Here is a 16,638-nt window from a genome sequence, read left to right as displayed (position 1 = left end):
TAAAGAAGAATAATGTAGTCATGGGTAACTCTAAAAAGACAAGAAGGATGGTCATGAAGCTAAGACCATCTATTTTATCAAGGCTGACCAAGGCTAAACTGCCAACTGAAACACACTCATATATAGTTACATGAATGTATTTTCTTTCAGTTTTCAAGATGGTTGGCTGAAAGCTTTGTTTATCAAAATCAAGAGGAATCCGATTCCAGTAATGACTCATGCCAACTGTCTCGGCCACACAATCTCTGTATAAATAAGCAGACAAGTCAATACTCTACATTCAAGTTGCTGCTTTAATTAGATTGATAACTGTTAATTAACGAGCAATGAAATGCTAAGCTGACCAAAGCAAACATGCACACATACATACAAGTATACTAACACACTAATGTACACACATAGGTATGTATGCCAACTTCACACACAAATGCATACTCACATACATATTCACACTCAGAAATATACACACACACACACACACACACACACAAACACTTTTGCTCATTCTCTCATGTACGTACACATGCATGTCTGTATACATACATTTTTGTTGTTTTCTTCTCACATATGCACACGCATTTATAATCATTGTTAATCCAACTATTAAATGAATACCATCGTTGTTTTTGCATTATCTCATCCCTAATTTATCAGTAATGATCATTATCAGATACATGAATAATTCTGGACACTATTCAACTCTGAAATGATGACTCACTGGACCAGATAAAACTGTTCAATTGGCCATAAAACTCTTCTACTGATGTTCTTAACACTTCCTTCGCTTTGGTCACTTACCAACAGAAGTACCTTATCTGAAACTAAAGTGGAACCAGAGAGTGATGAAGAGGAGGCATAGTAGGAGATGACTGACAGTATTATTAGTTCATTCCATCAATGTTGATAATGACCAAGGGCATCACAATAGAGAAGTGGGGGGCATGTTCTGTCTGGCTGTAGCCATTCGGTCTGATGCATGCTCAGAAGGCTCTGCCACAAGTCAGGCACTGGGGGTCTGTTAGAATTGAAGGTAAGGAGTTGGCTCCGGACTTATGTAGTTCACATTTTCTTTGTGCCCTTATAACATTTTTTCTGTCCACCTTGTCAGTGCTTGCCTCCTGACAATTTGCTGTAAAATAGTCTCTTGGAGAATCATGTGTCGGGCATTCAAAGATGGTGGCCTGCCTGCTTAACTTGTGCTCTCCACACCATCAGTAGTGAGAGGCATGGCTGACAGTGCTGAGCAGCAGAATAGTAATGATGGAACAGCAGAAAGGAGAAGACAAAAGAAGGATGATGTTAGGTGGGTTAAATAAAATTAACAAATAAAGGGACTTTACTACATCATCATCGTTTAATTTCTGCTTTCCATGCTGGCATGGGTTGGACAGTTTGACTGAATACTGGCAAGCCAGGAGGCTGCAGCAGGCTCCAATCTGTTCTGGCAAGGTTTCTACAGCTTGATGCCCTGCCCTTTCTAATGCCAACTGCTCCAAGAGTGTAGTGGGTGTTTTTACGTACTACTGGCATGGGGGCCAGTCAGGCGGTACTAGCAGCGACCACACTTGAATGATGCTTTTTACATGCCACCAGCACAAGAGCCAGTCAGGCGGCACTGGCATCAGCCACGCTCAAATAATGCTTTTTACATGCCAATAGCACAAGAGCTAGTCAGGCAGCACTGGTATCGTCCATGGTCAAATGGTGCTTTTTACGTGTCACCAGTACAGGAGCCAGTCATGTGGCACTGGCATCGACCACTCTCGGATGGCACTTTTTACATGCCATGTAAAACTGAAAGGAACTCATTGTTTTTTAGAAACCCATGCCACCAATGAAATGTTTATGTTTTATCTTACCTGTGCTGATATCCAAAGTAAGCTAGTCAAACCTAGCTGCTTTCCTTTCCCTTCACGAAGGTATTGTGAAAGACGTCCGTTTACCATATACTCAGTTACTAAATAGACAGGTTCATCACTACAAACTGCCAGTAGCTTGACGATGTTGTTATGTTGTATGCTTTTTAAAATTTGAGCTTCATCTAAAAATGCAGCAGTCGTCACACAGTCTTTTTTCTGCATTTTCACTGCGGCTTCAACTTGGTTATTCCATTTTGCTGCAACAAAAATATTAACAAAAATTTTTTACATGAATATTAATTACATTAAATACTAATTAGACATTGATAGTGAGAGAATAATTATGATATATTTCTTCTTATTTCTTTATTGCCCACAAGGGGCTAAACATAGAGGGGACAAACAAGGACAGACAAAGGGATTAAGTCGATTACATCGACCCCAGTGCATAACTGGTACTTAATTTATCGACCCCGAAAGGATGAAAGGCAAAGTCGACCTTGGCGGAATTTGAACTCACAACGTAAAGACAGACGAAATACCACCAAGTATTTTGCCGGCATGCTAACGATTCTGCCAGCTTGCCACCCTTATTGTATGATATATTTCTTCTTAGCATATAAAATGATAAGGGAATTGAACTTTTTACATAACCATTTAGCATTCCAATTACTCTGTCATTTGTAATGTTTATTTATTCAACTGGTACACAGCCACTTCCCTCAGTTTGACTCCTCTCGAGTAAGAAGTCATTGTATTGCAAATTACTTGGCAACTCTGCTGGTGCTGGTGCCACATAAAAAAAGCACCCAGTACACTTTGTAAAATGGTTGGTAGTCAGCTATAGAAACTATGTCAAAACAGACAATTGGAGCCTGGTGAAGCTCACTAGTTTACCAGTTTCTACCAAACCATCCAATCCATGTCAGCATGGAAAACAAGTGTTAAATGATGATGATTGTTTTGAATCAATCATGCATTATCTCATATCTTCAAGAGCTCGATGATGTGATTGTCTAATTTTTAGAATAACATTGCAGGGTAGGTGTGAGGGGCAGGATCTGGTTGGTTTGAATATAAAACAGGTAGAATATTTGAGTTGGATATGGCTTGCTTAATCCTTTTGTTACCGTATCGCTATTGAAATATGCTGCCCTTGTTTCAATCAATTCTTTCTTTCTTTTTATTTGTTTCAGTCATTTGACTGCGGCCATGCTGGAGCACTGCCTTTAGTCGAGCAAATCGACCCCAGGACTTATTCTTTGTAAGCCTAGTACTTATTCTATCGGTCTCTCTTGCCAAACTGCTAAGTGATGGGGACGTAAACATACCATCATCAGTTGTCAAGCGAAGTTGGGGGGACAAACACAGACACACAAACATATATATATATATATATATATATATATATATATATATATATATATATATACAATGAGCTTCTTTCAGTTTCCGTCTACCAAATCCACTCACAAGGCTTGGGTCGGCCCGAGGCTATAGTAGAAGGCACTTGCCCAAGGTGCCATGCAGTGGGACTGAACCTGGAACCATGTGGTTGGTAAGCAAGCTACTTACCACAGAACCACTCCTGCGCCTAATTGTGAAAAAAATTTTTAATTTACTAACATAACTTTGTCTAAATCAAGCCAGTATTTGAAACATAAATTAACACGGAATTTTGATGACAGGTTTTAATGTAAATCCCTTTAAAACATGAAGTTTGTATCAGAGATACCAGGGCCTCTTTGAATGGGTTGGTATCCAAAGGGTCGAATGCTAAATGGTTAAGAAGTATTAAGTCTTTAGCTTCAGTTGCCTACAAGCCAGATGCTCACCTGCAACAGATGTAGAAGAAAATGTGATTGACATGTTGAAATCAATATAGTGCTCAGTGCATACTTGTATAAACATCTGTTACATTCTGAGCTATTAAGGTGGTTTATGTAAATATAACTCAAAAATCACAGAGAATAATTTAAAAATCAAACACAGAATTACAAATACCAATATATGATTCTGCGAAGTAATTTAATAGTTGATTGCACAGAAACTGTCACAACTTGCTGTTAATTACTGTTTTCAAGTTGTCTAAATATTCCCTCATCATTTTATGTTAAGCTACATTCTAACACCAACTTAATAATGGATAAGTCAGTTAACACCGCCAAATGAATTAAAACAGCGTATTCCATTAGAGATATGGTCACAAAACAGTTAAGTGTACTTTGAATCACATATGTTGTGGTTGCATTGAATTTTCTTAATGATCATCGTTACACTTTACCTTTCCTGTTCGATTATTTTGCTGGCCTAGTCACATTTAATATCAATTTTAGCATTATTGGCATTACAACTACACACACACACATGGTGTTTATCCATTCCTCCATCTGATTGGCTTGAAAAACTGTTAGGATATATATATATATATTATATATATATATATATAATTTGTAATACATACAGAATACATATAAATGTTCACAATTTTCAGATTTTTCTACATGCTAGGCTACTGGTTTTAAATTGATGTTAATAAAATTAATATTAAATTTATCACCCTCATTATTTAAATTTTATGTGTGTATATCATCATCATTTAGCGTCCGTTTTCCATGCTAGCATGGGTTGGACGGTTCAACTGGGGTCTGGGGAGCCCGAAGGCTGCACCAGGCCAGTCAGATCTGGCAGTGTTTCTACAGCTGGATGCCCTTCCTAACGCCAACCACTCCGAGAGTGTAGTGGGTGATTTTATGTGCCACCGACACAGGTGCCAGACGAGGCTGGCGAACGGCCACGCTCGGATGGTGTTTTTACGTGCCACCAACACAGGTGCCAGACGAGGCTGGCAGACGGCCACGCTCGGATGGTGTTTTTATGTGCCACCGACACAGGTGCCAGATGAGGCTGGCGGACGGCCATATATATATATATAGTCACATACATGGAAGGAGACATGACATTAACCTTTTCAGCATCAGATTACTCTGTCAAATATGATCACATCACTGACCAAGCTATCAGATGTTATTACACATCACTGGTCACAATGCGATTCTGCATTGTTTTAGCCTTCAAACGATGCCACCCTGTTGGCTAGGTGAGCAGGTCAACATTCCACCCTGATCAAAAGAGGGACTAGAGCAATGCGATATGAAATATTTCTGGCAAGAACACAATACACTTCCCAATCAGAGAATTGAACCCACAATCTAGCAATCATGAATGCAACAGCCTAACCACTGAGCTACACACCTTCATTCTGTCAAATGTATTTATTCTTATTTATTCACATTGTTTTGAATTAATCATGCATTATTATGGTGTTGCTTTGAGATTTTGATGATGTGATTGTTTATTTTTAGAATGACATTGTAGGGTAGGTGTGAGAAGCCAGTTTCAACATAAAATAAGGTAGAATATTTTGGACCAGATATGGCCAGTTCAAATTCTAATGGGTTAGCAAAGCTTTTCTTTTTTAATTCTACCTTACCTCATTTCTAATAACAATAACAACCAGTAACGACAATTTTGCAAATTTTTACAAGAAAAATAATATAATTAAAAATATTGCATTTCTAAATCTCTTAGAGAGACTTATACAGTAGCAGCATGATAAAGTGATGGTTTGTTGCCAACTTAATGTAGCAGTCCCAGGAAAGGGAAGAATGCTACTGTTATTTAGCCCCAAGAAACATCGTTTCTAGTTGGAGATAATTTTATTAACTTACCATAGTAAACTTCAGCAAATTGCCCACTTCCAATCTTTTTGACTAGTTGTAATGTGTCTTTAGTTGTCATGAATTCATCTGGTTTGCCCCGATCCATTGCCCAAAGCAACGATCTAGGTTTGTCACAGATCTGAGTTAGTTTACAACAAAGCCCGTCTGCCACTACTAGCAATGAGCGAAACCAGAAAAGAGAAGAAAAGATAAAACAGATATTAATATAATAATAATAATAATAATAATAATAATAATAATAATAATAATGATGATAATGATGATGATGATGATGATGATGATGATGATAATTTCATTTATTCTCCACAAGGGTAAAGGATGAGGGGGACAATACATAGACAGACATAAAGTGTTGGGGGGTTTACATAAATGAAATGATAAAAAAAAGTGAAAGAAAGAAAGAAAGTAAACACAGTATAGACTGAAAAAGAAGGTTCATATGAATAGCATACAAAAGTTTAAAAAAAAAAAGAAAAGCAGCGGGGAGGATGATAGAGATGTGGTCCTCCTGATACAGGAAGGCCTCTAGGAATAATCGAGGAACCTCACTATCTGATATTTCCTTGAAACCCCAGGAGCAAGTACCCTCTCCAATCCATTCTCTCTGACTCACAGGTCGACACTTAGAGAGGTACCATCCACTCTTGCCATTTTCACAACTTTCACCCACCTTTCAATAAACTCACTCGATATAAGCACTTCCCTCTCCACTCTCAATTTCCTTTTCAAGTGAAACTTGAAGTCAATGAGAGCTCTACCAAAGAGGAATGTATCTGTCCTCATACAGTTCAGCCTTGTTCACCACAGCTACTAGACAAAGGAAAACTGCCTTGCCTGCCCAATTGAAGGAGAGTAGCAATGCGATCATCACTACAAACTTGGCCAACAGACAGATCTGTCCCACATGTGACAGCAACTGGAAATTATCCATGATAGTTCCTGGAAAGTCCCCTGGGAACAGACTAGCCAGTTTGTTCTCATTGGCACTCAGAGTCTCCCTGAGAATGTCATCACACTTCCCCACCACTAATCCTAATTTCTAAAGCAGAATATCCACCAATCCCATTGCTTGACTGATAGAGGGCTGTGAGTGCCTGACGACATTCTAAGTGCCAGGCAAATAATAACAACATAAAAATTGATAATTGTGTAAAGAAAGAAAAACTTAGAGGAGAAAAAAATATATAAATATGTAGCATGGAAGGAAAAACACATGTATGGTCAGTTTGAAAGAGATACAAATGCCAAGACAAATACAAGAGACCAGTGGCTATGGACGAGGAGGAATGACCTGAAGATAGAGACAGAAGCACTTATATGCACAGCACAAGAATGTTAAGAACTATGGGAAGTGAAGATTCAACAACACTACCAAGAATGACAAATTAAGAATGTGTGGTGAGAGGGGTGAAACAGTATGGCACATCATTAGCAACAGCCCGAGATTGGCACAATATGAATACAAAAGGTGACTAACAATGTGGTAAGAATGACTCATTGGGAACTCTATGGAAATCACAGCCTACAAAGAGCAAAGATGTGGAATGAACAAACTGCAGAAGGAGTCACCAAGAATGAAGATTACAAAATCCTGTAGGATGCAAATGATTCAGTGTGACCATCAGATCAGACATTGGAAACCTGACACTGTTGTGGTGAATGAAAAGAGAAAGAGCATGCATGATAATCGACATCGCATGTCCCAGTGACAACAGGATCAAAGAGAAAGAAGAAAAACTGAACATTTATGACAATTTGACATGGGAAATACGTAGGTTGTAAGCAATGAGGAGAGTAGATGTGGTACCAGTAATAACAGCATAGTTAATAGTATCAGCACTACAAATATGGTTCCAAAAGATTGGTGCAAATGTGAAGATAGGATAACCAACGAAAATCAGCACTGCTTGGAACTACAAGAGTTCCCTGCAGGGTTCTTGAAGTATAATCAGTAAACAAGTGTCACCTTAGTCTGCTGGCTGCAGAGAGCAGACACTTTCCATCATACTCAGCAAAATAAGCTGAGAGTTTTAATTAAAAAATAATAATGATGGTTGTGGTGGTTGTGGTGGTGGTGAGGAGGAGGAGGAGGAGGAAGAGGAAGAGGAAGAGGAGGAAGAGGAGGAGGAGGAGGAGGAGGAGGAGGAGGAGGAGGAGAAGAAGAAGAAGAAGAAGAAGAAGAAGAAGAAGAAAGAAGAAGAAGAAGAAGAAGAAGAAGAAGAAGAAGAAGAAGAAGAAGAAGAAGAAGAAGAAGAAGAAGAAGAAGAAGAAGAAGAAGAAGAAGAAGAAGAAGAAGAAGAAGAAGAAGAAGAAGAAGAAGAAGAAGAAGAAGAAGAAGAAGAAGAAGAAGAAGAAACTTATTGTATACTGTGCTCAGATGCACCACACCTCAGCAGAGAAAGTAACCAAAAATGCATAAACAAGAAATAATGCCCAAGAAGTGAACAGTGAATGAGCCATTAAAAAAAAAAGTGGCAGGGCATCATGTATACTGTTGGCAAACTTTGGGAAGCAGAGAAGTTTTGAAGGATTTAGCATTCCAACAGCTAACAACTGATGCAGGTAATTTGTTCCATGCTTCAGCAATTCTGAGTGTGAAAAAATGTTTCTGAAAGTCATGGGTGCTATGTTGTTTTTTGATTTTGTAAGCACAGAATGTCAGAATAATTTCAGGTTAATTAAAGTTTATTTACAAGAACATAAAAAGAAAACATTATATAGTGATACAGTCGCCAGCAAACCCTGATTTCAATGTTAGAGAAATTACAGGAAACTAATACATAGGCTTAGCTTAGGTCTATCAGGAGTGCTAGAACTCACAAGGTTTCCATGGCATAAATGACTGAGACCACAACACTCCCCTCTGAACAGGACACTAATGCATCTCAGGGTTAACTTCCCACCTATTGCTGGAAGTTATTTACAGTTGAATGAACAGGAAAATTATGAAATGAAGTGTTTTGCTCGTGAACACAAGGCACCACCTAGTCCAGGTATTGAAACCATAATCTTACCATCACAAGTGCTGCAACACCTTAACCTCAAGGCCAGATGTCTTCACTAGCTAAGACAAAATATACTTTTATACTAGAAACAAAATATACTATATTTCGTTTTTGAAAATTTTAGGAAAATAAAAATAAGCAATAAGTGGAAATTTTACAGGTGAGTGTGTTAAGGCACAAAAAGAAAATGATTCTCCCCAGACACAACAAAATAAACTATAATCTTGTTTTCTTTTTCTTTCTTTCTACACGCAGCCTTTCCCTTCCAAGTGACATTTGGTTAAAATTCTATCAACTACTTTTACACCTTACACAGTTACAGCATATCACTAAACCATCTGTCTTGCTTAAAGTCATATTAATCAATTTAGCAAACAGAACTAACACATGTTCACTGTTTATATTTTATATATAATGGCTTAATTATAAGTACGCAACTGCACTTTCATGTAAATACCAGTGCATTCAAAGTATAGTTACAAAATGACATACTATGTGTATATCGTATCTATTTATATAAGTTGCACTATTTTGCACCTGAATTTAACTGAAAAAAAAAAAAACCTGGGTTGTGACTTAGACATGGGGAAAGGTTGATGTCAGGTTTGAATATGAAGAGAATAAAATTTGGTACCAAGATTTAGTGTTAAATTAGGGATGAGGTTTATTTATATATAAGAAAATACAGCATCGTTTTAATATCCACTTTTCTATGCTTGCATGAGTCGGATGGAATTTGCTAAGGCAACTATTTTCCAACCGAATGTCCTTCCTGTCTGCTTGTCAAGTCTCACCTGCTTTCAAGGAAGGTAATATTTCCTTTTGGCTTCGGCGACAGTGACACTCACCACTAACTATCAAGTAATGCCAAGAAAAGGACACACACATCTGGATGTACAAACAAGGAAAATAAAATACAAAACGCATGTAGTAGAGAGCATTCGTTTGTTCAAAGTAGATTATTCATACCATCGCTACTCAGAGTTTCTCACTATGTGTGATCCACAAAGCAACAATGGGCAAGTCTTCTACTTAGCCCGAGGTCAAGCAAAGCCTTGTGAGTGGATCTCATTATTGTTAACATCCTCATTTAGAATCCAACTTCCATAATCAAATCAAATCTAATCACAATCAAATGGAAATTGTAGTTGTGGCCGATGCCAGTGCCGCATGACTGGCTCCTGTGCTGGTGTTACGCAATAAGCACCATGCATGCGTGGGTCATTGCCAGTGCCTCCTGACTGGCTCCCTGTGCTGGTGTCATGCTAAAAGCCCAATCCAAATGTTGTCGATGCCAGCCCACCCACCACATCCCACCCTGACTGGCTCATGTGCCGGTGGCACATATAAAGCAACATCCAAACGTGGTCGATGCCAGCTCCTGTGCTAGTGGCACATAAAAAGCACCATTCGAATGTGGTGAGTGCCAATGCCACCTCTGACTGGCTCCCATGCTGGAAGTACATAAAAAGCACTCACTACACTCTTGGAGTGGTTGGCGTTAGGGAGAGCATCCAGCAGTAGGAACCTTGCTAGATCAGATTGGAGCCTGGTGCCGCCTCCTGGCTTGCCAGTCCTCAGTCAAACCATCCAACCCATGCTAGCATGGAAAACAGCCACATTCGGATGGTGCTTTTTACGTACTACCAGCACAGGAGCCAGTTGGGGCAGGGGGTGTTTGGCATCGACCACATTCAGATGGTACTTTTTATGTGCCACCAGGACGGGGAGTCAGTCAGGCAGCACTGGCAACGACCCACACATGATATGTATAAATATGTATAAATACAAGTGTGTCTGTGTCCATGTCTTTCTTTTTGTTTGTACTCATCCAAATACTGTAAGCTACAAGTAACGTTGTTATTTCTCCTGCTAACACATCATCTACTAGATTTACACTGAAGATGTGTGAAATAAGAGATCGTTTACTTGAAAAACAGGTAAGAGTTAACCACAGGAAGGGCATCCGGTTGTAAAACAATACTTAAATAAAAGTATTTGTCTGACTCTCATCTAGCTTGGAAAAATGAACCAAGAAATGAAATACATATACACACAAACACATGCGCGCGCAAACACACGTATGCGTGTTTCTCTATATGTAAAGATAGTTTGAAGCATGTGTTATTGATCATACTGAAGTAATAAGACAGACCAACAACTGAATAAACTATTGTAAAATACACCAGATGACAAGTTCACAATCAAGTGTGTCGGTATCAGCTGTACAGTTGTATGTTTTCTTAACAGAAATAGTTAGGTTCTCGTTATTTACCAGAGATTTTTCAAATGACTTTGCATTATATGAACTTGTGTATGTATTTATCATACAGTTTGCATTAAGGACACACCCATCAACAGCTGTCGGCTGGAGATGACAATGGTTTTGTTAGTATTTTCTTTCTTCTTTTTTTTGGTAGGTTTATTGACTTGGTTCAAAGGAGCTGTGCACACAGCCTTTGCAAACCCACTTGGGATCAATAGGGTAAAAGTTGTTAACTTTCAGTTGGAAATGTTGCAAATCAAAGGCTGAAAAAATATGTGCAGGAAGGTAAATTCCAGAGGGATAATATTTTGGAGAGGATGGATTGGGTGTAGTTGTGAGAGCAGAGTTGAGGGAGTGGACACAATATAAATAACAAGAGGAGAAATGGGTCAACCAGGAATGCCTGAGTGGAAGTTGTATGGGGCCAGCCAAGTCTGGCAAACAAAGGTCATTGTCCTAACTCCAGGCATAGAGAGGAGAGAGTGAGTCTGTGGGTCAAAGTGTGCTTCTGAGCTACTGCATGCAATCAATCAAGTATTTCTTCTTTGGATGCAGTCGCATTATCATTGTCATCATATAACCCTTTTATTACCAACCCAGCTGAAATCACGGAGTACAAATGTCTTGTTTTCATAAGTTTTGAAATAAAACCTTCCACCAAACCATAGTCATAATTTAGGTTCCAAACACTAGCTGAATGATATCAAAGTTATTTTACTAATTTTTTTTTATATTTAAAGTAATTGAAAGAAACACAGAGCATCTCAAAATAAAAACAGTAATGAAGGGGTTAACATCCACTTTTCCATGTCTGCATGGGTCAGACGGAATTCATGGAGCCAAGTTTTCTATAGCTGAATGTCCTTCCTGTTATCAACCGTCATCTGTTTCCAAACAAGATAGTGTTTCCCTATGGCTAGACATGTTTCCCATGGAATACTGGAAACAAACAATGTCACTTGTATCATGTTTACAATCATCACAATGTCAACACAAGGCTACACATAGAAAATACACACACACACACAAACACCTGCTGCAGGCTTTTTTTCAACTTAGAGTAAAAGACATTTGCTGGAAGTACCACACAATGGGGCTGAACTCCAAACAATGTTGTTGGGAAGCAAACTTCTTAATCATACAAGAGAGTTTGTCCATAATTTGTTTAGTTTTGATGTGACTACCCTGTTTAATGACATAAGACACGCTATCCCACACACTCAAAAAAATGGGTCTCAGAAAAAGAAAGAAAAAAAGAACAGGTCTTATATAAGAAGTCGCTTTAAATTTTATATGCTTTAATAAACTGAAAACAAAAATCAACAAAAGCCATGCCAAAACAAACAACTGGAGCCTGGGGCAGCTCTTTCACTTGCCAACTCCTGTTAAATTGTCCAACCCATGCCAGCATGGAAAACGGACATTAAATGATGATGATGATGATGATGTTGATGATGGTGGTGGTGGTGATGGTGATGATGATGATGATGATGAATATGCGCAGCTGAAATCAGGGTGTGTCTAATATACTTGTGCATCTTTTATGACATTGAATATGGTAAATAAATTATGAACAAACTCCCTTGGTTTCCACCCCCATACACACACACTTCTTTTTCCTATTGTGCTCTGTGATTTTATCTATGGAGACCAATCAAAGAAAATTCAAACTATAATACTACAAATTCTCCTTCATTTCCATTTCTACGTTTCTTTTTATATAATAAATACCTGAAATTAGGAATAATTATTTTATTACAGAAAGAATTAGTTAAAAAGAACACAGAGCCATAGAATTCTTATCCTAAGAAAGAAATAGAGAAATGAAAAGAACATTCCACTCATATTGAGCAATTGTATACCTTACTTTTGCTCACCCTTCGTATAACAATGCACAGAGAACTCTAAATACTGGTTTATTTGTCATACAATTTAAATTGCACTGTATAATTATATGGTATGCGTATGTTTGTGTGTTCTGTCTGTCTGTCAGTCTGTGTATCTCTCTCTCTCGCTCTTTCTGTGCAGCTATAAATTTGAATTTTAAAATACATGATATATAAAACAAGCTAGTGCTTATAATGACATCACATGCATGTGTGTGTGTATGCATGCCTGTTTTTATATATATATATATATATATGTGTGTGTGTATATATATATTTATGTGTGTGTGTATATATATATATATGTGTGTGTGTATATATATATATATGTGTGTATATATATATATATATGTGTGTATATATATATATATGTTGTATATATATATATGTATATATATATATATATGTGTGTGTGTATATATATATATATATGTGTATTATATATATATATATGTGTATATATATATATGTATATATATGTGTGTATATATATATATATATATGTGTATATATATATATGTTATATATATATATATATATATATATATATGTGTATATATATATATGTGTGTATAATATATATATATATAATATATATATGTGTATATATATATATGTATATATATATATATATATATTATATATATATATAAATATATGTTTCTTGTATGTGTGTGTGAATTTATACATGTGTGTCAATGTGTATCTAAACACACACACACACAGAGGCAGAATATTTTATTTCCAAACATGTTGACAGTGAGTAAAACCATGTCCCATATTTTGAATATACACACACCCACACCCACACAGTGTTTCAGTTTTAAAAGATGCCATCCATAAACTGTGGGGGGATTCTTTCATAGGAACGGTGACGGCGGTGATAATGATGACGGCGACGGTGGTGCTGGTGGTGGTAATGATAACGATGATATAATAATAACAGTGATGACGATGATGATTATGATGATGATGGTGGTTTTGGGGATGGTAGTGGCAGTGGTGGTGGTGATGGTTGTTGTGATGAAGATAATGATAGTAATTCACTTTATCCGTTACACACTAATATTATTAATTTCAGTACTCTAATGCAGTAGGTCAAAAAATTATGCAGCGTTCAGCATTTTTCTTTTCTTTTTTTTTTCTTTTTTTTTTATAAGTAACAAATGTTATTTATTTAAGAGATGCCAGTGACATCATTAGAACTGAGGCTACGTTTTTCTCTAAAGATAAAACCGAGACTGATTCCGCTGCTTTTTAACGATTATGTAATCAAGGTTTATTGTTTTGATGTCGGCTTTTCTAGTTTGTACGCACAACTAAATATCACAGCCAAATAGAGAATAGATCCAGACAGGAGGTGAAAAGTAATTTCACTTGAGTACAACATTTAAAGCATTATAATTATAGCCTGCATGCTGTCAGAGTAAAAGACACCAGCTGAGAATCATCTACAGATGTCGCACAAACTTTTACTTCTCTCTAGTTATTAATGTCTTTATAGAACTTCAAAATATCATGAAATATCTACCAGGGTACTTAGTACTTTATACTTCTTTTTACTTATTAATAGCTTCAGAGAACTTTTAAATATCATCAACCGTCTACCAAGGCACTCATGACTGTGTACTTATGTCTAGTTATTAATTCCTCTATAGAACTTCCAAATATCATGAAATATCTACCAGGGTAGATATTTCATGATATTTGGAAGTTTGTACTATCATTTTTAATTCTATGTTTAGCTTAAAACTTAAACTAAAAGATTACTTTCCAGCATTTCACTGTTTGTAATAAAAGAGATGACAGTCTCGTGGCAAATACCAAATTTTTGATCACCGATGTGGAACCACCACTGCTGCTGCCATCCCCACCCCCCCCCCCACCCCCACCACCACCACCACCATCGTCATTTAATGTCCATTGTCCATACTGGCATGGGTTGGATGGTTTGACCAAGGCTGGTAAGCTGGAAGGCTGCACCAGACCCCAGTCTGATTTGGCATGGCTGGATGCCCTTCCTAACGCCAACCACTCCAAGAGTGTAATGGGTGCCTTTACATGCCACCGGCACAGGTGCCATTTGCATGACACCGGTATCTGCCACGACTGCAATTGTGCTTGGCTTGATGAGTCTTCTTCTCAAGCACGACATAATGCCAAAGGTCTCGGTCATTGCCTCCGTGAGGCCCGTGACAAATGCATAAATATGGTTAGCATTATCAGGTGCACCCAAAGGTGGAAAGCAGGCAAAATCATAACCATGCTGAAAAATAAATTGCTTAGCAGCATTTCTTCTGTCTTTAGATTCCAAGTTCAAATGCTGCAGGGGTCAATTTTGCCTTTCATCATTTTGGGGTCAATAAACTAAGTATCAGTCAAGTACTGGGGTTAGCCCCTCCTCCAAAATTTCAGGCCCTGTGACTATACTAGAAGGAATTACTAGGTGCACCCAAAGGCAGTGAGTTGGCAGAATCGTTATGGCTTGGGTAAAAATACTTTGAGGAATTTCTTGGGACTTTATGTTCTGAGTTCAAATGCTGTTGAGGTTGACTTTGCATTTCATGTTTTTGTGGGGTCAATACAATAATTGCTGTCTTCCACGCACATATGTTTGTCCTTCAAGTGCTGGTGCCACTTAAAAAGCATCCGTGCTGGTGCCGCATTAACACACCCATGCCAATTAGGCAGTAGGAAGGGCATCAAGGAAGGACAGCTCCCTGTCAGCATGGAAAGAGGATGCTAAATGATAATGATGATGACAATAAGTACTAGATGAACACTGGGGTCAAGGTATTCGGGTTACCTCTCCTTTGAAATTGCTGGCCTTGTGCTAAAATTTGAAACCATTACTAAGTGCACCGATAAAGGAAAGTCTGTGAACTGCACCATGACTTAAATTTAATTAAGGCATGTAGATGTGGATGCAGCAAAAGTGTAGTAACTAGAAGGGAAGAGAAGAATTAAATCTAGGAAGTTAGCTTAAGAAAGATTTCTCTTCTGCAGGAAGCATGTGCAAGAAGTGTGAATCATAGCAATTAAATGCAGGAGAGAAATATGCCAAATTTGATCTATTTTATGTGTAATATTAATTTGTATATCAAGGCAGCGAACTGACAGAAATGTTACTGGGGGAGTGATCTAATTGACTGCTTCCACCAAAAAAAAATTTCAGGCCTTGTGCCTAGTGTAGAAAAGAATATACGGTATTAGTAAGGCAGCAAGCTGGCAGAAACATTAACATGCCAGGTGAAATGCTTAGCGGTTCTAGGTTCAAATTCAGCTGAGGTTGATTTTACTTTTCATCCTTTCGGGGTCAATAAATTAAGTACCAGTTGTGTACTGAGGGTGATCTAATCGACTGGCCCCCCTCCCCAAAAATTTTGGGCCTTATGCCCTAGAGTAGAAAAGATTTTAAATGTTCTCTATTTTTAAACTTTGTCTGCCATTTATTCAGTATTATCCACTCTTTATAAAATCATGGAGCAGCTATAAAACATTAAAGGGAGCATATTATTTTTAGCATATTATTAATTTAAAAGAAATTTTCTTTTCTAAATTCTGTTTGTTACTTTCTATGTAGGCATGGCTGTGTGGTAAAAAGCTTGCTACCCAATCACATGGCTCCGAGTTCAGTCCCCCAGTGTGGCACCTTGAGCAGGTATCTTCTACTATAGCCTTGGGTCAACCAAATCCTTGGGAATGGATTCTGTCTAATGAAAACTGAAAGAGGTCTGTCATATGTGTGTGTAAGTGTGTGTATGTGTCTGTCTGTCTTTGTCCTCCACTATCACTTGGCAACCGATGTTGGTGTGTTTACATCCCCATAACTTAGCAGTTCAGCAAAATGAGACCAGCAGAATAAGTATCAGGCTTAAA

At 37.8% G+C, this 16,638-nt stretch overlaps 1 protein-coding gene across 5 annotated transcripts in view; it reads right to left on the bottom strand.

Annotated features, from left to right (window-relative positions):
* LOC115209142 (tyrosine-protein kinase SRK2) overlaps positions 1-16,638 on the bottom strand; it is a 583,066-nt gene that overhangs the window by 12,621 nt on the left and 553,807 nt on the right. For 4 of the 5 annotated variants that reach the window (XM_036501496.1, XM_029777305.2, XM_029777302.2 and 1 more), the window contains 2 exons: positions 5,591-5,755; positions 1,860-2,116 (listed from right to left, as the gene is read on the bottom strand). In XM_036501496.1, coding sequence (XP_036357389.1) covers positions 1,860-2,116; positions 5,591-5,755 — 422 coding nt within the window. The remainder of the gene's footprint in view (positions 1-1,859; positions 2,117-5,590; positions 5,756-16,638) is intronic. The other variant, XM_029777304.2, reaches the window with a different exon arrangement.

Source organism: Octopus sinensis, linkage group LG3 (assembly GCF_006345805.1).
Source record: "Octopus sinensis linkage group LG3, ASM634580v1, whole genome shotgun sequence".
In the NCBI taxonomy this organism is placed as follows: Eukaryota; Metazoa; Mollusca; class Cephalopoda; order Octopoda; family Octopodidae; genus Octopus; species Octopus sinensis.
The sequence above is the reverse complement of the archived record's forward strand: the minus strand, read 5'-3'. Positions and strand labels throughout refer to the sequence as shown.